At 43.9% G+C, this 21603-nt stretch overlaps 1 protein-coding gene across 9 annotated transcripts in view; it reads left to right on the top strand.

Annotated features, from left to right (window-relative positions):
• STK31 (serine/threonine kinase 31) overlaps positions 1 to 17428 on the top strand; it is a 620303-nt gene extending 602875 nt beyond the window's left edge. For all 9 annotated transcript variants that reach the window (XM_033930854.1, XM_033930858.1, XM_033930859.1 and 6 more), the window contains 2 exons: positions 6409 to 6477; positions 16721 to 17428. In XM_033930854.1, the coding sequence (XP_033786745.1) occupies positions 6409 to 6477; positions 16721 to 17095 (444 nt within the window). In that variant the 3' untranslated portion in view covers positions 17096 to 17428. The remainder of the gene's footprint in view (positions 1 to 6408; positions 6478 to 16720) is intronic.
• Positions 17429 to 21603: the final 4175 nt, after the last annotated feature.

The raw sequence follows: 21603 nt of genomic DNA, 5'->3' as shown, positions 1-21603 counted from the left end.
CACAAGCAGCAAAAATCAACCATTCCATCTCCAATCTTATGACAATATCAGACAACTTCAAAACATTCAGAAAAGAAATCAAAACCCTGCTTTTCAAAAAATTCATCCAAATATCTTAACCCCTCCTCTTTTACCTCCAGAAGATTCACCTACCTTCAGATAACCTTCCCCCAAATTACCCACCTTAACACCTTCCAATTAAACAAATACCATAAATAGATTGTAACCTACCCTCTCTAACTGCATTCCATATGTATTTTTCATACAGTTCTTCACTGTCAGTTTAATTTCCATCCTATAAGTTCACATAGAATTTTTCTTTTTTCAACCATCTTTATTTTCTCTTCTTTATTAATTTCCAGGTACTTTAGTTAGATTGTGAGCCTTCGGGACATTAAGGGAATTTTTTAAGTACCTTCTTACTTCTCATTTATAATCTTAATGTATATTTTCTTCAAACCGCTTAGAACCTAACGGATGTAGCGGTATATAAGAAATAAATTACATTACATTACAGACCATGCAAGTCTACCCAGTACTGGCCTTAGTTCAATATTTAATATTATTTTCTGATTCTAGATCTTCTGTGTTCATCCCACGCTTCTTTGAACTTAGTCACCATTTTCCTCTCCACCACTTCTCTCGGGAGTGCATTCCAGGCTTCCACCACCCTCTCCGTAAAGTAGAATTTCCTAACATTGCTCTTGAATCTACCACCCCTCAACCAACGTCCCTTCTACTTCTATATCTTGTACCGGTCCTCGTAGTCCATTTAGAATTAAGTCCAGAATTGCATTTCCTCTCGTATTTTCTATGACAAGTTGTTCCAGGAAGTAATCGCCTACAGCATCCAGGAACTTGATCTCCCTACTGCAGCTGGAGTTGCCTTGATTCCAATTTATCCTCAGATAATTGAAGTTGCCCATGCTAACTGTGTTGCCTCCCTTGCATTCGTGTTTAATCTTGTCCGTCATTTCTCCATTTCTCAGTCTCTTCGGACTGCCCTAGAGGTCAGTAGTAGATGCCGATCTTCGTATCCATTCCATTTGTTCCCGGGATTTTGACCCATAGAGACTCTACCTTATTGTTCGATTCTGGCATGTTCTGTCCAGTAGACTCAATTCCCTCTTTCTTTTTGTCCTACTCTGTCCCTGCGGTATAGCTTGTATCCCGGTAGCATAGTGTCCCAGATGTCCTCGTTCCACCATGTTTCCGTGATGCTGATGATGTCTAGGTTATCTTTTTGTATCGTAGTTTCCAATTCCTTAGGCGCCTTTCGTTTGTATATATACACTTAAGTTTGCTGCCTGTTGCTGTTTTGAATTTCCGCCCCCTTCTGTCTCCCTCACTTCCATCCCTTTCGATCCGTCAGGGTTTCTATCTTGCCTATGATCCGGTGAGTCTTCCCTGCAATCTTCTTGCATGGTATTCTCTGGGTATACTGTTTCCCAAACCATCGACTCTTGGTCGACTGTCGGCTTTCCTCTTCTTCTTAGTTTAAAAACTTCTCAATTTCTCACTTGATGTTGCTTGCAAGTAGCCTCATTCCATCTCCGCTGAGGTGGAGTCCATCCTTCCTGTATAGCTTGCTCTTCCTCCAGAACGTCGTCCAGTTGCATACGAAGTGGAATCCTTCTCCCTCACACCAGCATTTCATCCATGCGTTGACTGCTTGCAGTTCCGTCAACCTCTTCCCATCTGCCCTGGGTACTGGCAAGATCTCCGAGAACGCTACTCTTGGTGTTCTGATCTTCAGCTTCCTTCCTAGCATCTGGAACTGGTCTTTCAGTGTTTCTCTGCTGTAATTCCTGTTGCTCACATCGTTTGTCCCAACGTGGATCACCATCGCCGTATCTACCCTTTCCGCACTGTCGATCCTGTCGATGCGGCTCACTATATCCTCTACCTTTGCTCCTAATAGGCAGGCCACTAGCCGATCCTTTCTTCCTCTCACTATGTGGCTGTTGACTTGTTGGATGATGGAGTCCCCCATGACGATTGCTGTCTTCTTTATCTTCTCTTGTCTCTCTAGCCGCAGGTCCATGTCCTCGGTGCACTTTAATCCTTCCTCGTTGGCTTGCACTGAACTGGGTTCCTTCCGCTGTTTCCAGGTCTCACTGCTGTGTCATCTTTTTCTTCCTTGTGGTTATCCTCCAGGCGGTCCTCACTCACTGTAGGTGTATCTTGGCAGTTCCACTGTTGTTGGTGATTTTCCACGGCCTCTCTATATGCCTCCTCAATGAACTTCTCTAACTCCCTGACTTCTTCATCAATGTTCCTCTCTGTTATGAAGTTTTCTGCCTCTCTGGCCTCCTCCTCAACTGCTCGAAGTGCTTCTAGTTATAGTACTCTTCCCTCCATTAGTCTGACTTGCTTTTTCATGCCCTCCAATTCCTCGCATCAAGTACATACATAAGATTGCCTCTCAGAGGGGAGGGAGTCATACATATGACAAACGGTGCGGAAAACTGGGTAGCTCAACATCCTGCTTCTGTCTGCTGCTTCCATTGCTGTCTGCTTGCAGATCTGTCATCTAAATTGGCTTCTCTTTGTTTCCTAGGTCCTCTATGCTGCTTGTTCTTCCCTATAGGCATGCTAGCTATGTCTCAGTGTTGTCTGAAGTGGCTTCTCCTTGTGTTGGAATCTGTAGCGTCCTTGGTGTTGTTACTGTGCAGTCCCTCTCCTAATTGTATACCTGCTACCCCCGTTGCTTTGTGTATGTCCTCTGCGACTGCTGTGTGTATTTATCTGCTGTTTGTATCTGTCCTGTTGCCCTTGTGGTACTTGCTTATATAGGTGTCTTTCCCTGGTGTTTCCTCAGTGCAGTGACTTGTCACTTCTTAAGGCACTCTCGCTAAGGCGAGCGCCTTTGACACGCTGTTGGCCCTCCCCTTTTAAGCGGGAGTTCCGGATCTGTGATGATGATGGGGTGGGTGGAGCTACCTCTCGCCGCTGCCCCTCACTCTCTCCTGCCTTCCCTCTCTTCTTATTCCTCTTCTCGCCTGCCTGCCTGTCTGCCCCGCTCTCCAGGCACACTATCTGAGTGCTGTTTGATCCTCCCCTTTTAAGGGGGAGCTCCAGATCTTGATGGATGATGGGGGTGGGTGGAGCTGCCCCTCGCTCTCTCCTGCCTTCTCCCACTCCTTCCCCCTCTTCAACATATTTATAAACGACCTGGAAATTGGTACAATGAACGAGGTGATTAAATTTGCAGACGATACGAAGTTATTCAGAGTAGTGAAGACACAGAAGGATTGCGAAGACCTGCAACATGACATAAACACGCTTAAGAAATGGACAACGACATGACTAATGACGCTTAACGTGGATAAATGTAAGGTGATGCATGTCGGTAACAAAAATCTTATACACAAATATAGGATGTCCGGTGCAGTACTCGGAGAGAACCCCCAGTAAAGAGATTTGGGAGTACTGGTCGACAAGTCAATGAAGCTGTCCACACAATGCGCGGCGGCGAAAAAGACAAACAGAATGCTAAGAATGATTAAGAAGGGGATCAAGAACAGATCGGAGAAGGTTATCATGCCGCTGTAACGAGCAATGGTACATCCTCACCTGGAATACTGTGTCCAGCACTGGTCACTGTACATGAAGAAGGACACAGTACTACTTGAAAGGGTCCAGAGAAGAGCGACTAAAATGGTTAAGGGCCTGGAGGAGTTGCCGTACAGTGAGAGATTAGAGAAACTGGGCCTCTTCTCCCTTGAAAAGAGGAGACCGAGAGGGGACATGATCGAAACATTCAAGATAATGAAGGGAATAGACTTAGTAGATAAAGACAGGTTGTTCACCCTCTCCAAGGTAGAGAGAATGAGAGGGCACTCTCTAAAGTTAAAAGGGGATAGATTCTGTACAAACGTAAGGAAGTTTTTCACCCAGAGAGTGGAAGAAAACTGGAACGCATTTCCGGAGGCTGTTATAGGGGAAAACACTCTCCAGGGATTCAAGACAAAGTTAGACAAGTTACTGCTGAACCAGAAAATACGCAGGTAAGGCTAGTCTCAGTTAGAGTATTGGTCTTTGATCTAAGGGCCGCCACGTGAGCAGACTGCTGGGCATAATGGACCACTGTTCTGACCCAGCAGCAGCAATTCTTATGTTCTCTCCTGCTCGCCTGCCTGTGTGCCCCGCTCTCCGGGCACACTCCTCTATATCCCTAAGATTATTCATACATGGCTCAGTGGCAATTTTTGTCACTGCATTTAGGAAACACAAGCTTGATTCCTGAGCAGGGCCTTTATTCCTCTGACTGCATTGAATTGATGATACTGTGGAGGCAGTAAATTCAAATCCCAGGGAGGGTAGTTGCAGACATCACAAAATCAGTGCCTGGGTTGAGATTAGAGAATGACATGGGGACTGGTTCCCGCGATAAGCTGCAGCTAACCCGCAGGAACGGGGAAAGAAATTGGCCATTTGTCACGGGTATGGGAGCAAGTATTTTCACTGCCCCGCGGAGCAGTAAATGATCTTGTCCCTGCAGTAAAGGATCTGCCGCAAGTCACCTCCCTCCCGACCAGCAGCCCCCACTTGTGATTGTGGGGCCAGCAGTCCCCCCCATCATGATTGTGAGGTCAGCAGTCGTCCCCCCATGATTGCGGGGCTAGCTTCCCCCCCTGTGATTGCGGAACCGGCAGCCCCCTTCCCTCCTCCCTACACCACCCAGGGTGGGTCTACCAGCCTCTTAGAAGCTTCGTTGATGAAGAGGCAACATCAGAGGCCTGCTCTAGGACTTTCTTCCAGCCAAGTCCTTCCTTCTGATGTAACGTTGAGTTTCTCCAGAAGTTTCATTGGAAAGAGGGAGCCAGAGTAAGGTGCTGGAGCAGGCCTCCAACATTGCCTCTTCATCGATGAAACTTCTAAGAGACTGGTAGGCTCACCTCAGGAAGTGCAAAGGGGCCGACCCAGGGGAGTTACAGGTTTTGGAGGGTTTTTGTTGCCCGTTTTGACCCGCAATAGGGAGGGGACTACTTCTGTACTCACGAAGGGAGGAGGGGGTTGCTGGACTGTCTGAAACTGAAGGGAAGGGAGACGTGTTGGATTTGGTCTGGGGGGAAGGGAAAGAGGTGCTGGGCCCATGTGTTGGGTGGACTGGAGCTGGAGGGAAGGGAGAGGTACCAGACCCATACCTGGGCGCTGAAGGGAGCGGATAAAGGTGTTGGGCTCAAGGGAAGGGAAAGAGGCGCAGGAGCTGCAGGGAGGAAGAGAAAGAGAAAAGCTGAACCAAGAGGATGAAGGAAGAACGAGTGAAATATTGAACATAGTGGAGGGAGGGAGGAAAGAGAGAATATGAGAGACATTGGTGTAAGGGAGTAAGAGAGGGGAGAAGCTGGACACAGGGAGATATACATAAAGAGGGGAGATGGTGGGCATGGATGGGAGCATAGGAATAGGGACAAAAAGAGGAATGCTGCATGGACACAGAGAGAAGATGCCTAGACATGAGGAGAATAAGAACGCAGAAGGAAGATGCTGGATGGGGGGGCATAGGGGATATAAAGGAGTGATAACTACACAGGGGGAGGGGATCTTAGAATGGTGAGATGAAGGCAGGGAATTGGCCACAGGGGAAATACTAGAAAAGGGCGTATAGAAGACTAAGGGCTAGGTTCACTAAGGACACCGATCGTGTCCCGACCACTTTACTACCAGTTTGCGACCCTGACCCGATTCACTATCCTTACACCCGATCCACGCATGCAAATGAGGAGGAATGGCATGCAAATGTAGGAAGACAGCGATTCACTAAAAAAAATTAGGAACACTGACTGGGCTGGCCAATCAAAAAAAAGGGGTTTTGTTGATTCTTATTCTATATTATTTGTGTTTATAAAATGGCAATTGTACAGAATATTGAGGGTTTTTTTGTCCCCGACCCGTGAGCTCGGTCCCTGCCCCGTGCCCGCAAACCGTTTGATCTCATCCGCACAAGCCTCAATTAGTAAAATCATATCTATTTGAGGCTTGTGTGAATGGGATCAGACGGTTTGTAGGCACGGGGCAGGGACCGAGCTCACAGGGATGGGGACAAATTTTTCTATGCGTCATTCTTTAGTTGAGAGCATCTGTGTGCAGTTCTGTTCCAGGCTCTGGAGATAGACATTGTTGCTGCAGTGTATATGCTGGATGGGAAAGAGTTAGAAATTGGAGTTGGGAGGTGGTAATTCAGAGCTGCAGAGTCTTTTTAATGCCATAACCCCAGCAGAGAGTCCATTCTAGTTCATCTCTATGTTTAAAAGGAGCTGTATGACATTATTATATTTGTGCATAGAACAATACTTTAGATTATTCATAAATACAAGGGAAAAAGAATTGAAAATTATTCATGATAGTCATAGCAAAATTGACTAGTTAATTTTTTTTGTGTTTTATTTTTATATTTTACAGCTTTGTGTTAGAAATGATACATTTAAAATCAGTCCAGCTGGAACTCCTTATATCAATGAACTTGATTTGGTAAGTAGTATGTGATACACTGGGTTTGTTTGCATTATCCCAGAACATTGCATTACAAAGTGATATTCCTGGGTGGAGCAGACAGGCTTATAAATGAGGTTATATTAATGTTCAGTAGTACCATTATCCAACAACAGAATGGACAGCAAACAAAGTAGGTGTTGATGTGGTGTAACAAACCCACTGCCAGCAGGGGTTTTGTTCCTGTGAAAGGTGTAAAGTTTAGACATCCTCAGTGCAAAAGAGCTGACCAGGGTTAGTACCCTGGAACAGGCAGGCGATGACTATGGGCTAGATTCACTAACCTCATTTCTGTGCCCGATCCGTGCAGGCCTGACCAATAAACAAAAGAAAAAAATTAAAATGAGGGTGATTGGAGGAACGCCCCCATCTGACCGCACGGATTGCTACAGATGGTCTGCGCATGCATTTGAGAGCCGCTACTTTTTTTTTTTAACTTTTACTAGCCCAACGAGCCCGTGGTTTTAACCCGAGAGCAGGGCAGCCAGTTGGGGCGGCAGGCAGGAGAGATTTGGGGCAAGAGAAGGGCAGCCAGAACAGCAGATCGGGGCAGAGAGCAGGGCGACAGAAGGCAGGGCAGCGGAAAGGACCTCAGCGACTGGTCTTCAGCAGTCGCTTATTTTGGATCGGTCAGCCCAGTCGGTGTTGCTTTTTTTATTTTAGTGAATCGCATCCTTCCTGCTTTACATGCTAATTCCCCTCATTTGCATGCACGGATCAGATCGGTACACAAGTAAGTGAATTGGGTCGGAGGGAAATTGGGTCACAAAGGGCTCACAAACCGATCAGTTTGCTTAGTGAATCTAGCCCTATCTCTGGAAGAGCTAGTATGAGACAGGGAAAGTTCTGCATGAAAGCTTGCACTCTTGTATAGAGCCTTGAAATCCTGGCAGGAGACTTTTTCCTGAAATGCTTGCTGTTCCTTTAAAAAAGGATCCGGGAAATCTTACCTCTGGCAGATGTAGCAGTTCTCTAGAGAACTGATTCACCTTCCCACCTCCCCTCCCAGCCAGGCAGAGAGGGTGTTGTTTTGAGCTCCCTAAATGGAACCCGGTAAGGGAGGAAAAGGAGCTGGGAGGTGCCCAGCAGAAGGAGCAGGAGAAGGAAAGAAGCAGAGGAAGACATTTGTTTTTCCCTGCCAGACTGTGAGAGGCTGGAGGATTGGAACAGGTGAATAACGTGGAAGTTATGGATTTTGAAGCAGCAGAGTGTGTACCAGAACCTAGTGTGGAACTGATGGAAATCAATTGCTGTTATAGGGGAAAACACCCTCCAAGGGATTCAAGATAAAGTTAGACAAGTTGCTGCTGAACCAGAACGTACGCAGGTAAAGCTAGTGTCAGTTAGGGCACTGGTCTTTGACTTAAGGTCCGCCGCGTGAGCGGACTGCTGGGCACGATGGACCACTGATCTGACCTAGCAGCGGCAATTCTTATGTTCTTATGTTATGTTCTTATGAGTGTGCTAAATATTGCCATGAACTGTGGTTTTGTTTTAAGTATTTTTGCCTGGAAGAAAGTGCTGGCAGAAGCATGCCTGCTTAGGAACTGTAAGAACAAAAAACTCCCAAGCCCCAAGGCGAAAACTGTGATCAGGGGTAGAGACCGCCCGCAAAAAGAATGGAGGAACTGAAGTGTTCCACTAAAGATAACCTAAGAAAATATAACTTAGAATTGTGTAGAGAGCCCTCAGTCACACAGCCACCTCCGAACGGAGGCAACGGCTGTCACTGGCTTACACCAAAAGGTGTCAACTGTGAAACATCCTTGGGCTCTCAGTGAATTTAGTGCAATATAACACAAAAAGTGCTTAAAGTGCTTACTTAATCTTCACTCGTAGTGAGTAGTCTCTACCCCTGATCCAGGGGGGCTAACAGAAAACAAGTGTCCAAATTCGACCAGCAAGTTCAAAAGAAGATACTTAGCTTCTTCAAAAAGGCGATCAGCGTATCACCACACGTCCTACGGGACTCCGTTTCAGGGGAGTACTCCCCCTTCCTCAGGAACAGCTGACGCTAGGCAGGAGCCAGTCAATCTTACGGCTGCTGCGTGAAAGCAATAGAAGAAAATGGCGCTTGACCAGAACAGACGCCTCCGATTTGAACCAGCAGACTAAGAGGCGTGACCCAGGTAAATGGTCACATGATATTACCCAGGTGCAACACCAATGCAGATTGGGATCATACAACCAGACAGATCCTTAACTCAATAAACTGTTAGGAACTGTGACATTTGTGAGCTAGTGGGTTTTTCTTTCAAATTAGCTTAGAGAAAACTTTTTTTCCTATTTTTGTTTTGCTTTGTTGGCTGGGATTTTGGCACTGAGGTACGTTTGAACGGAGGCATCTAATTAGCAGTGCAGTGCAACAGCTGTGCCTGGAAGCCGTTCTGAATGCTGAGCCAGACTGTGTTTAAGAACTGTCTTTTTCAAGTCTGCTAGTTTGTGGACTGTAAAGGAGGTAAAGCTTTTTGTTTACTGCTGAAATTCTGTGCTTGTGTTATTTTTGAAATGGAATTGTTCTGTGTGAAACAGGGTGCTTTGAACCTAAACACAAAGTCTGGCCAGTGGCCAAGAATAGTAAATCTTTCTAAGAACTTGAGCCTTTGGTGGAAGTTTCCTTCTTTTTGCCAGGAAAGGGAATTCTTTCAGGCCGTTGCCAGGCCTGAAGAGTACCCCAAGCTAAAGGGGACACGTAAGGCCAGTATTTTGTTGCAGCCCAAGTGGTCTGCGCTGATCAGAGACCCCGGGTTGTGACAGTGGACAACAAACCAAGCTTTCTAGTGCAATAGGAATAGTATGCTTAGAGTACTCTGTTCATTCACGCGAGCATACTGCAGAAAGTTGTCAATCACTGCTTTTAAAACCTTCTCCATATCCCAGGAATCTGCTGTCTCCTTCAGTTTCTCTTTTTGCAGGTAAGCTTGAAAGTTGTCTTCTGATTTTCTCGGAGTCATTCTTTTTTTAAGTTGTGATAGTTTTGTGGGTTTTCGTTCTAGTCACTGTGTTTTTTTCTGAAATCGGAGATCCCTTTTAATAAGGGTCTATTTTGCCTGTGTGGAGATTTTAAATCTGCAGCTGGCAGGTGTATCCTTTGGGGGACCTGTTTCAGCCATCCTGCTGAAGATTAGTGGCGCTCAGGGGTCAGGGGCTGGAGCGCAGGCTATTTAGGTACCTCAAGCAGCTCAGCTAGTGATCTAATCATCAATACGACTTCTAGAGCTCCTGGGATTTGCAATCAATTACCAAGGATCCCATCTCCAACCAACACAAACTCTGGAGTTTATTCTGGATATAATAATAATAATAACAACTTTATTCTTGTATACTGCATTACCATGGAAGTTCTATGCAGTTAACAGATGAAGAGACTGTACATTTACAGCGAAGTTACATTTTCGGTGATGCTACATTTACATTTTTGACGATACATTTACAGTGAAGTTATTTTTCAGCTAGGTTACATTTCAAGTTTATTAAATTTTGATTTTACGCAATATCCAATATTTCAATGAGTATTACATAATTGTAAAAGCCAGGGATGACAAATACAAATAAGACTATTATACAAACTAATCATTATATTCTATTAATACAAACTGAAACAAGTAGGTAAAAGGGAGAAATACAATTTATAAAATTAATTAAAAAAGAATAAAAAAGAAAAAATAAATAAATAAAAACATAAATAAATAAATAAAAAAAAACATTTAAGGTTTGTACATAAGGGTAGGGTCAATTTAGAAAAAAGAAAAAAATTATGAAGAAAATTAATTGATAGAAAGAGCTTCAGTTATTTTAAAATGATTCATGGAAAGAGGTAATGTTAGGAATAATTAATCTGTTTAAAAGTAGATAGTTTTAATATGAAGAATAAATAAAGATCCAGATTAGTATTAATGATCTTTTGAATGAAGAGAAAAAAGAGGATTAAGATTAAAATTTAAAAAAGCACTTATAGTTTCCATGTTGATGTTTGAAGAGTTGTTACATTTGCTGTAGGTTACATACAGCGGTGTTACATATAGCGGTGTTACATATGGCGGTGATGAGTCTGGAGGTAAGTCGAGGTCAGAGGAGGAAGCAGGGAAGAGGGGTGGAGAAATTAGAGGAATTTGTCAAAAAGGTAGGTTTTGATTGACTTCCTGAACATTTGATAGGGGGGGAGAATTGGAGATGAGGATTGTGAAGCATTTGTTCCATTTGCCCGCTTGGAATGCTAGGGATCTATCGAGGAATTTCTTGTAGAGGCAGCCCTTCAGGGAAGGAAAGGAGAACAGGTAGGTGTTTCGTGTACGAGAGGGGCCTGCAATTTCAAGGTGCTCAGATAGGTAGATTGGTGAAGAGCCTGCTAAGGTTTTGAAGCAGAGGCAAGCGAATTTAAAGATGATTCTTGCCTCCACCGGCAGCCAGTGGAGTTTAGTGTAATAGGGGCTAACATGGTCATATTTTTTGAGGCCAAAGATGAGGCGGACGGCAGCATTTTGAACTATTCTTAAACGTTTGATGGAGTTTTATAGGCTCCCAGGTATATGATGTTACAATAGTCCAGTATGCTTAAGATTAATGATTGGACCAGTAGATGGAAGGAGAGGTGGTCGAAGTGGCGTTTAATAGTGCGAAGTTTCCAGAGGGAGCAGAAACATTTTTTGACCTGGGCACTGGTATGATCTTCGAAGGTCAAGCATCTGTCTAGGATGACTCCAAGGATTTTTATGGTGGGGTTGATAGGATAGTCTAGGCCGTTCAATTTCAGGGAAGTGTTTGTTAGTTTATGGGTAGGGCTTGCCAGGAAAATTTTGGTTTTTTCGGTGTTCAATTTTAATTTGAATTGTGAGGTCCATAGTTCTAACTTGGTGAGGACAGAAGAGGTGAGTTGTTCCGTCTGATGTGTGAATGAAGTTAGGAGAATGATAATGGTGATGTCATCTGCGTATATGAATGATTTAAGGTTTAAGTCGGCTAGTGTCCATGCCAGAGGGGCCAAGTAAATGTTGAAAAGGGAGTGGGATAGGGGGGAGCCTTGTGGGACTCCGCAGGTATTACGCCAGTGATGGGAGAAGGTTCCATTGCTGTGGATCTGGTAAGTACGGTTAGTTAGGAAGCTTGAGAACCAGTTTAGTACTTGGCCGGTAATGCCAATGGAGTCAAGGCAGCGGAGCAGGATATCATGGTCGACCAGATCGAAGGCGCTGCTTAGGTCGAATTGGAGTACTAGGGCGCTTTTGCCCAGTGAGAACAGGTGGAGGAGGTAATTGGTTAGAGCAGCTAAGACAGTTTCTGTGCTGTGGTTTGTGCGGAAGCCGGATTGGGAATCGTGAAGAATGTTGAACTTTTCTAGGTAATTCATGAGGTTATGGTTAATAAGGCCTTCCATGAGTTTTTAGAAGAGTGGTATGTTGGCGATGGGTCTATATTTGGCAGCGGAGGAGATGGGTTCCTTGTTGTTTTTAAGGCGGGAGGATACGAAAATGTGGCCAAGTTCAGTCGGGAAGTGGCCAGTGGACAGGCATAGTGAGACCCAATTGAAGAGTTCGGCTTTGAATGAGGGGGGGCGGATTTCATGATGGTGGGTGGGCAATTGTCTAATAGGCAGTTGGAGTTAGCGTATTTTGAGTTGAGTTTGAGAAAAAGGTTCTAGTCTGGGCTTGAGAATTCTTTCCACAGCAGAGGCTAGACACCCTGATTCAAATCTGCCACAAGGTGTCGACTTTCCACAACATTACAGCATGTCAAATGATGGCGTCTTCTGAGTCACATGGCATCAATGGTTCATGTAACTCCTTTTGCCCATCTACATCTCAGGGAACCTAAGTGGGAACTATCGAACCCAATGGGCTCAAGCCTCACATCCATTATCCGAGAAGCTACAAGTGATCTCTTTACTCCATCAGTCCCTTCAATGGTGGTTACAACTGACCAATCTCTTGAGAGGCCTTCTTTTCCACACTCCATCTCATCAGAGAATAATGACAACAGATGCTTCCATGTTCAGATGGGGAGCCCATCTCAATGGCCTCCGTACTCAAAGCTCTTGGAATCTTAAAGAGAAATCTCTTCATATCAATCTCTTCAAGTTGCGAGCAACCCGCAATGCTTTTCATACATTCCAAGATTGCCTTCTCAATCAAGAAGCACTTATTTGAACAGAATCAAGTAGCCATGTACTACATCAAGAAGTGATACAAATCTGGCCTGGGCAATTCCCTGTAACAAACCGAAAATCTAGACTGTCTATTCCTCACAGAAACCTGGTTAACCTCAGACGCAGATCCTTGAATAACAGAATTCTGCCCCCAGGGATACAAAATAACAGTGACCTGCAGAGAGAAAAAAAGAGGAGGCAAACTAGCAATCTTAATCAAGGACTCCCTAACCCTAAATATACTCAAAAAAACATCCACCCCACAAATTGACTTCCTTGCCTGCCATCTCTCAAGCACCATCTAAAAAAACTCACTAAACTGCATGCTCTGCTGCATAACACCAGGAAACAGGACCACAGTAAGACCTGAATTTGAAAACTTCATATACCAAAACTCATTAACAGCAGAATACAACCTCATCCTAGGAGATCTAAACATACACCTTGAAGACCAAGCATCCAAACCAGCAGAAAACGGTCTATCATTTCTCAATGCCCTATCCTTCCAAATCCTAAATCCACAAACCATGCATGAAAAAGGACACCAACTTGACATCGCAGCCTTCATGACCCATCAACCATCCACCCCAGAAATTCAAACACCTAACGGAACCTGTTCCCCATCCCTCTGGTCAGACCACTACACATACACCTTCAACATCAACTGGACCAAGAACGAACCCATACCTAAACCCCAAAAAATGACTTACACCTCACGCAAACACATTGACCCCTCCAAATTCTGGACAAAAATAGATGAAACAATCCAGGACTGTGATGCCAAGGACTTCATCTCACAGTGGAACAATCTGACCACCAACATCCTTGATGAACTAGCCCCACTACAAACCAAAACTAGAATCAGCAGAAGATCAGATCAATGGTTTGACAATGAACTACTCATACTTAAAAGACAATGCAGACGACTAGAAAGAAAATGGAGAAAAACTAACCTAGATCACAGGAAATCCGCCTGGAAAAAAATTAACAAACAATACAAACTACTACTAAAGGACAAGAGAAAAACACACTACACTAATCTAATAGGCACAGAAAACCAAGATACCAAAAAACTATTCCAAATATTAAAAGACCTAACAGACACCAAACCCTACACGACCACTAACAATACCCCACCCCACTCAGCCACCCTCTTAGCAGAACACGTCAAGAACAAAATTACAAATGCCAGAGCCACCCTCAATTGTACCCCATCCCACCTAAATGAAATCACAATTCAGCCCACAGATAAAGAATCAACTGCAGCAGACAGAACATGGTCTCAATTCCCCAACATACAATGGTCGGAAGTCAATAAACTCTACAAAAAGTACAGCCACGCATCCTGTGACCTCAACCACTGCCCATCATATCTCCTTACAACCTCCAGCACAAAACTCTGTACTCTACTTCTACAATGGATACAAACCATGCTCATAGACGGCCTCTTCCCAACTGACCTCAGCGAAATCATCATCACTCCAATCCAAAAAGATCCAAAAGGACCAACAGACATACCATCCAACTACAGACCCATTGCCTCAAAACTGACAGAAGGACTAGTAGCCAAACTCCTCACCAACTATCTTGAAGACCATAATATACTTCACCCCACACAATCTGGCTTCAGATCCAACTTCAGCACAGAGACATTACTAGGCTCCCTGATTGACACAGCCAGACAACACCTCAGCACAGGAAAAAATAATGCTCCTCATACAACTGGACCTGACCGCAGCATTTAACCTGGTAGACCATAACATCCTACTGCAAATTTTGGATGCAATAGGTATCTCAGATAAAGTATACTCTTGGTTTGAAGGCTTCCTAAAATCCAGAACATACAGAGTAAAATCAGATAAAGAAAAATCTGAACCTTGGTCCAACCCCTGCGGCACACCACAAGGATCCCCACTATCCCCTACTCTCTTCAACCTATACACAGCCTCTCTCGGAACATACCTGGATAACCTAGGCATAACCACCTATAGTTATGCAGATGACATTACCATTTTCATACCTTTTGATCAGCCAAAAACCGCCATGACACATACACTACACCAAACACTAGAAACAGTAGCGACCTGGATGAAAGATCACAAACTGAAACTCAACACAGACAAAACTAAATTCATCCTCCTCGAAAATGACAAATGTCCAACCATAACCAATATAGAAATCAACTCAATCAACTATCCCATTCAAATTACCATAAAACTACTAGGAATGACTATAGACGGTTGCTGCACCATGCAACCACAAATAAATAAAACAATACAGAAATCCTTCGCAGTTATGAGAAACCTAAGACAAGTCAGGAAATTATTTAAAAGAACACAATTCCAGCTTATAGTACAATCCCTAATCCTAAGTCTATTAGATTACTGCAACATCCTCTATCTCCCCTGCCCTGCTACAATGACTAAACAACTGCAAACAATCCAAAATACTGCTCTAAGACTCATCTACTCATTGAGGACACACGACCATATTACAGAAGCATACATCAACTCACATTGGCTATCAATCCAAGAAAGAATATTATTTAAATTTTACTGTATGTTATTTAAAACCTTAAACGGAGACAGCCCAGCCTACCTGAACAACTGCCTCATCCAAACTACCTCAGTCAGACATAGAAAAACACATACCCCATTCACACATCCCTCGATTAAAGAAGTAAAACGGAAAAAACTATACGATGGGGGGTTTGGGCCTGGGGGGGCCTGCTGGCAAGAGGGAGTGGGCATTCTTCCTGCATAACGCGGGTGGGGGGGTTTGTTTCATGGGTTCCAGTAGGAGGGAGTGGGCATCCCTCCTGCGGGGGGACTTCGAGGGTGAGGGTTCAGGGTTGGCAGCGGGAGGGATTGGGCATCCCTCCTGCAGGCCGAGTTTGCCAGGAGGCGGGTGTTTAGGAATCCCTTGCTGCGATCAGCTGATGGGTAGGAATCAGGTGCAAGTCCTTAACTGGCGCCTGTGACATAGGTTCCAGTTAGAGAATCGGGCCGGTTAGGTGAGATTGGGTGTCTGTCCCTCAGAGCAGTCACAATTCTGTATAAGACGTCGGTGTGCAATTCTCAGCAGCTACTTATGTGGCTGCAGAAACTGGTGTCCTATACAGAAGTTCCCCCTTAATGCATACTAAATCTGTTAGGGCACCTTAACAAAAGGATCCCAGTGGTGTTTAAGGATCTCAGAAGTCCCAGAAATGACTGATCAGGAACTTTCTAACTTGAGAAATCTTTTACATAATTTCTCTAATTGTGTGGGGTGGCCAAACTGAAACATTTAATAATGTTAAAATTGCTTCTCCTTGGGGGGGAAAACTTAAAAGAAGACTAACTTCTGGTAGCATTATTTCCATGGGATTACAAAGTTGCAAACCTCATCTTCACTTCGCCTTTTCCTGTCCATAAATACAATGCTTATAGGTGAAAATAGCTTGGTAGTAAAGAAGGTAAAAAAAAAAATACAAAAAATCTTGTTGAAAAGGTTCAGATCCCAATGTTGCCTCACACACATACTCTGTCGTCTCTGGTACCGATGCATGGGGGGGGGGGGGGCATCTCATTAGAAAGAAAAGAACACACATGCAGTTGCATAGCCAAAGAAATGTCCTGTTTATTCAGAGTACTGCATACATATTTATAGCATTTCACATGGGTCAGTTTTTTCAGCATATGACTGTAGGAAAGACCATATTTGGTAATAGGGTACATAAAAACAACTAGAAAGAGGTAGCAAACATAAGGGGGGGAATAGTGGGAAGTTTCCATTATAGCATATAATACTGTCTTGTCTAAAGTCTAGCAATGTTTCTTTTTTAACAAATGTTTCTTATCAAAACAAGTCAACTACAGAACAAATGGGGACACAGAGTTCAGAACACAAAAAGAAAAGACCTTGTGGTTTCTTGGCAAAATGATAACTGTTTCAGCAGTTCCTTTTTTATATGCTACACAAGCAGGAATAGAAAATCTTACAAAGAATATATGTGCCCCTTCAATTGTGTGCCCATAGACTATAGTTTGAATGTGTTTTTAACTTGACGTTCTCTTTCTCTCTCCCCATTTCTTTCAGGACATTAAAGTTAAGAATCTGATTTTAAGGCTGATTCGCCCTGGTGATCGATTGACAGCCATGCATGTGCTAGCAGATGATTGCTTTTGCATGTCTGAAGCCCCGTATGAAGCTACTGAAGCCCCGTATGAAGCTACTGAAGCCCCGTGTGAAGCTACTGAAGCCCCGTGTGAAGCTGCTGAAGCACCGTGTGAAGCTGCTGAAGCCCCGTGTGAAGCTGCTGAAGCCCCGTGTGAAGCTACTGAAGCCCCGTATGAAGCTACTGAAGCCCCTGCTGAAGACTCTGCTAAGTGTGGTGATGGTGCTATTACTGAAGACGTTGAGTATAAAGAGAAAGCCAACTACGAAGAAGCAAGTCCCTTTCAAGATTGCTGAGATCTCAGAAGCTACTTACTGCAGAGCTTTAACTTTTTAAACTATTGATTGCTGTTTATTTTGTTACAGAAAGTTATCCTGTTTTTGATGAGAGAACATGATTAACCAAAGAAAAAGCTTGACAAATAGTTACAATTGAGTACATTAGCTATTCTTGTACAGTGGTTTGTGTTCTCACAATGTTTTTTCCTTTATTTGTATAGTGCAAAGAAGTTTTCCTGGCAAAAAATTTGCTATTTAATTTAACACATGTTTCTAATTGCCCTCAATATTTGAGAATGAAGATTCTTTGACATGCCTGTGCTGAATAAATGTTTTCTGACTGACTGCAAAATATAATGCTCTTATGATATTTCTTTATTTTTGGAAATGTTCCAGAAGTATCTTGAAATAATTATTGTAGGGATATTGTCAAGTAAGCTGCCACACGAGCACACCGCTTTCAAACAGAGTGCAAAGCAATTCAGCATCTGCCTTTTACTGACAGTATAAAGTTTGGTCATGTATAGAGGATGAAATGCATATGAATGCTCAGAGACCATACATTGGATGATGCATTTTACCAGTCATACGATGATTTCATCTAAAATGTATTCTTTTAAGTTGACAAAATAAAAGATATTAGGAAGGTACAATAAAAAGGGTATACCTTTCCTGTAAATTCTCATGGCTCTGCCATCACACTGATCACAACAGTATGGGGGACTTGCATGTAACACCGAGGTGATATGCTTAAGTTGAGTTAAGTGGTTTATAGTATTGTGCAAGAGTATAAGGGTACTTTAGGCACACTAGGTAATTAGGCTTACAATCTATTTATAGCTAGGGCAATGGGAGGATTTTTCTTCATACTGAGACAACTAAGATCAGTCAGACCAGCCCTGTCCCAAAGCAGCTTTAGGAAGGTGGCGCAAGCTGTCTTACTACCCCACGTAGACTATTGCAACTCACTCTACTACATTACCACAGAGAAAGAACTAAAGTGCCTGCAAGTGCTCCAAAATTCATCAACAAGGCTATTCTTACAGTCCCATCACTTTGAGAGGGCTAGCCCATTGCTGCTCGAACTACACTGGCTACCTGTGAAAAAAAAGAATTCACTATAAGTTAGCCTGTATGATTCACAAGTCCATCTTTGGAGAAAATTCCAGCAGACTAGTGGCTAGCATTTCGGTCTCACACACCTTCCTTAACTCAAGGACTACTCAGTGATTTAAGATACCATTTCCATCCTCTCAAGGAGTACGTCGGAAGAGGATGTCTAACCATCTTCGACTTCCTAGGACCTTGTATCTGGTACAGTCTACCTGCCTATCTGCAATAACTACCCACATATTGCCTGTTCAGGAAAAGCTTAGACATATCTCTTCCCCCAGTAGACTCATAAGAACATAAGCAATGCTTCCGCTGGGTCAGACCTGAGGTCCATCGTGCCTAGCAATCTGCTCACGCGGCGGCCCAACAGGTCCAGGACCTGTGCAGTAATCCTCTATCTATACCCCTCTATCCCCTTTTCCAGCAGAAAATTGTCCAATCCTTTCTTAAACCCCAGTACCGTACTCAGCCCTACTACGTCCCCTGAAAGCGCACTCCAGGTGTCCACCACACGTTGGGTAAAGAAGAACTTTCTAGCATTTGTCCCAAATCTGTCCCCCTTCAACTTTTCCAAATGCCCTCTTGTTCTTTTATTTTTTGAAAGTCCCTCTCTGCTCTCTGCCCTTGTAAGTCTCTATCATATCCCCTCTAAGTCTCCTCTTCTCCAGGGAAAAGAGACCAAGTTTCTCCAATCTCTCAGCGTATGAAAGGTTTTCCATACCTACCATCAGACGTGTCGCTCTCCTCTGAACCCTCTCGAGTAACGCCATATCCTTCTTAAGTTACGGCAACCAATATTGGACGCAGTACTCCAGATGCAGACGCACCATCGCCCAATACAACGGCAGAGTAACTTCTTTCGTTCTGGTTGTAAAACCCTTCTTGATTATACCTAGCATTCTATTCGCTCTCTTAGCGACTGCTGCGCACTGTGCCGTCGGCTTCATTGTCATGTCCACCATTACCCCAAGTCCCTTTCTTGGGTATTCATTCAATAACATCCCTCCCATCGTAAAGTTGTACCTCGGGTTTCTGCTTCCCACATGTAATACTTTACATTTCTCAACGTTGAACTTCATCTGCCATCTCATCGCCCATTCCCCTAGATTGTTCAAGTCCCTTTGCAATTCTTCGCAGTCCTCTTTAGTCCAAGCTCCACTAAATAGTTTGTTGTCGTCTGAAAATTTTATTATCTCACACTTCGTCCCTGTTTCAAGATCATTTATGAATATATTTAGGGTCCTGTCAATCAGTACCCCCAAGTCCCTTTCTTGTTCGCTCTTGCCCAATATCGCACCTAACATTTTATATTCGTGTTCCTTGTTTTTCCTGCCCAGGTGCATCACTTTGCATTTTTCTATATTAAACTTCATCTGCCACTTTTCCGCCCATTTCTCTAGCTGGTTCAAATCTCTTTGGAGTTCTTCGCTGTCCATTAGTGACCCAACTGTCCGACATAGTTTCGTGTCATCTGCAAACTTGATTATATTACTTGTTGTTTCCTCTTCCAGGTCATTTATGAAGATATTGAATAAAATGGGCCCAAGAACCGAGCCCTGGGACACACCGCTTGTCACCTTTTCCCAGTCCGAGAACTTCCCATTTATGCCTACCCTCTGCAATCTGTTCTCCAGCTATCTGCCTATCCATCTTGGTATCTCTCCCTCTATTCCATGGCTTTCTAGTTTCCTCATAAGCCTTGCGTGTGGGACCTTGTCAAATGCTTTCTGAAAGTCCAAGTATATTATGTCAGAAAGTATTCGACAAGATCCCACATGCAAGGCTTATGAGGAAACTAGAAAGCCATGGAATAAAGGGGAACATATACAGACACAGACCGTGCAAGTCTGCACAGTACTGGCATTAGTTCTTATTTTCTGATTCTAGATCTTCTGTGTTCATCCCATGCTTTATTGAACTCCATCACCCTTTTCCTCTCGACCACCTCTCCTGGGAGTACATTACAGGCATCCACCACCCTCTCCATAAAGAAGAATTTCCTTACATTGCTCTTCAGTCTCCCACCCCTCAGCCTCAAATTATGCCCTCTGGTTTTACCATTTTCCTTTCTCTTGAAAAGATTTTGTTCTACATTAATACCTTTCAAGTACTTAAATGTCTGAATCATATCTCCCCTGTCCCTCCTTTCCTCTAGGGCAGTGGTTCCCAACCCTGTCCTGGAGAACCACCAAGCCAGTCAGATTTTCAGGATAGCCCTAATGTATATGCATGGAGAAGATTTGCATGCATGGCACCTCCATTATATGCTGATCTCTCTCATGCATATTCATTAGGGCTATCCTGAAAACCCGACTAGCCTGGTGGTCCTCCAGGACAGGGTTGGGAACCACTGCTCTAGGGTATACATATTCAGGACTTCCAGTCTCTCCTCATATGTCTTTTGACGCAAACCTCCTATCATTTTCATCGCCCTCCTCGGGACCACTTCAAGTCTTCTTATGTCCTTTGCCAGATACGGTCTCCAAAACTGAACACAACACTCCAAGTGAGTCCTCGCCAATGACCTGTACAGGGACATCAACACCTTCTTTCTTCTACTGGCTACACCTCTCTTTATACAACCCAGCATCCTTCTGGCAGCAGCCAACATCAACACCTTCTTTCTTCTACTGGCTACACCTCTCTTTATACAACCCAGCATCCTTCTGGCAGCAGCCACTGCCTTGTCGCACTGTTTTTTCACCTTTAGATCTTCGGACACTATCACCTCAAGGTCCCTCTCCCCCTCCGTGCATAACAGCCTCTCACTTCTCAGGAAAAAGGTTCCTTCCGATTATTAATCCCCAGATGCATTACTCTGCATTTCTTTGAATTGAATTTTAGTTGCCAGATAGACCATTCCTCTAACTTTTGCAGTTCCTTTTTCATGTTTTCCACTTCCTCCACGGTATCTACTCTGTTACAAATCTTGGTATCATCTGCAAAAAGACAAACCTTACCTTCTATCCCTTTAGCAGTGTCACAAATATATTGAACAAGATCGGCTCCAGTACCGAACCCTGAGGGACTCCACTACTCACCTTTTCTTCCTCCAAGTGACTTCCATTAACCACCACCTTCTGGCATCTGTCCGACAACCAAGTTTCTAATCCAGTTCACCACTTTGGATTCTAACTTCAGCCCTTCAAGTTTGTTCAAGAGCCTCCTATTAAGAACCATGCCAAAGGTTTTGCTGAAATCTAAATAAGTGACATCTAGCAAGGCAAGCAGGAGAGAGCAGCACAGAGGAAAAAATTAGAAAGGAAAGGGAGGCAATTCAGAGCTTGAGATGGGAAGAGAAGAGGCAGGAGACTAGGGGAATCGGCGAGAGTTAGCTCCGCCCACCCCTGACATCAGACATCGAAGCTCCCCTTAAAAGGGGAGGGGCCAATGGCACTCAGCCGTTCGGCATG

Source organism: Geotrypetes seraphini, chromosome 2 (genome assembly GCF_902459505.1).
Source record: "Geotrypetes seraphini chromosome 2, aGeoSer1.1, whole genome shotgun sequence".
NCBI classification, from domain to species: domain Eukaryota; kingdom Metazoa; phylum Chordata; class Amphibia; order Gymnophiona; family Dermophiidae; genus Geotrypetes; species Geotrypetes seraphini.
This window is presented reverse-complemented; position numbering and strand designations above follow the sequence as displayed.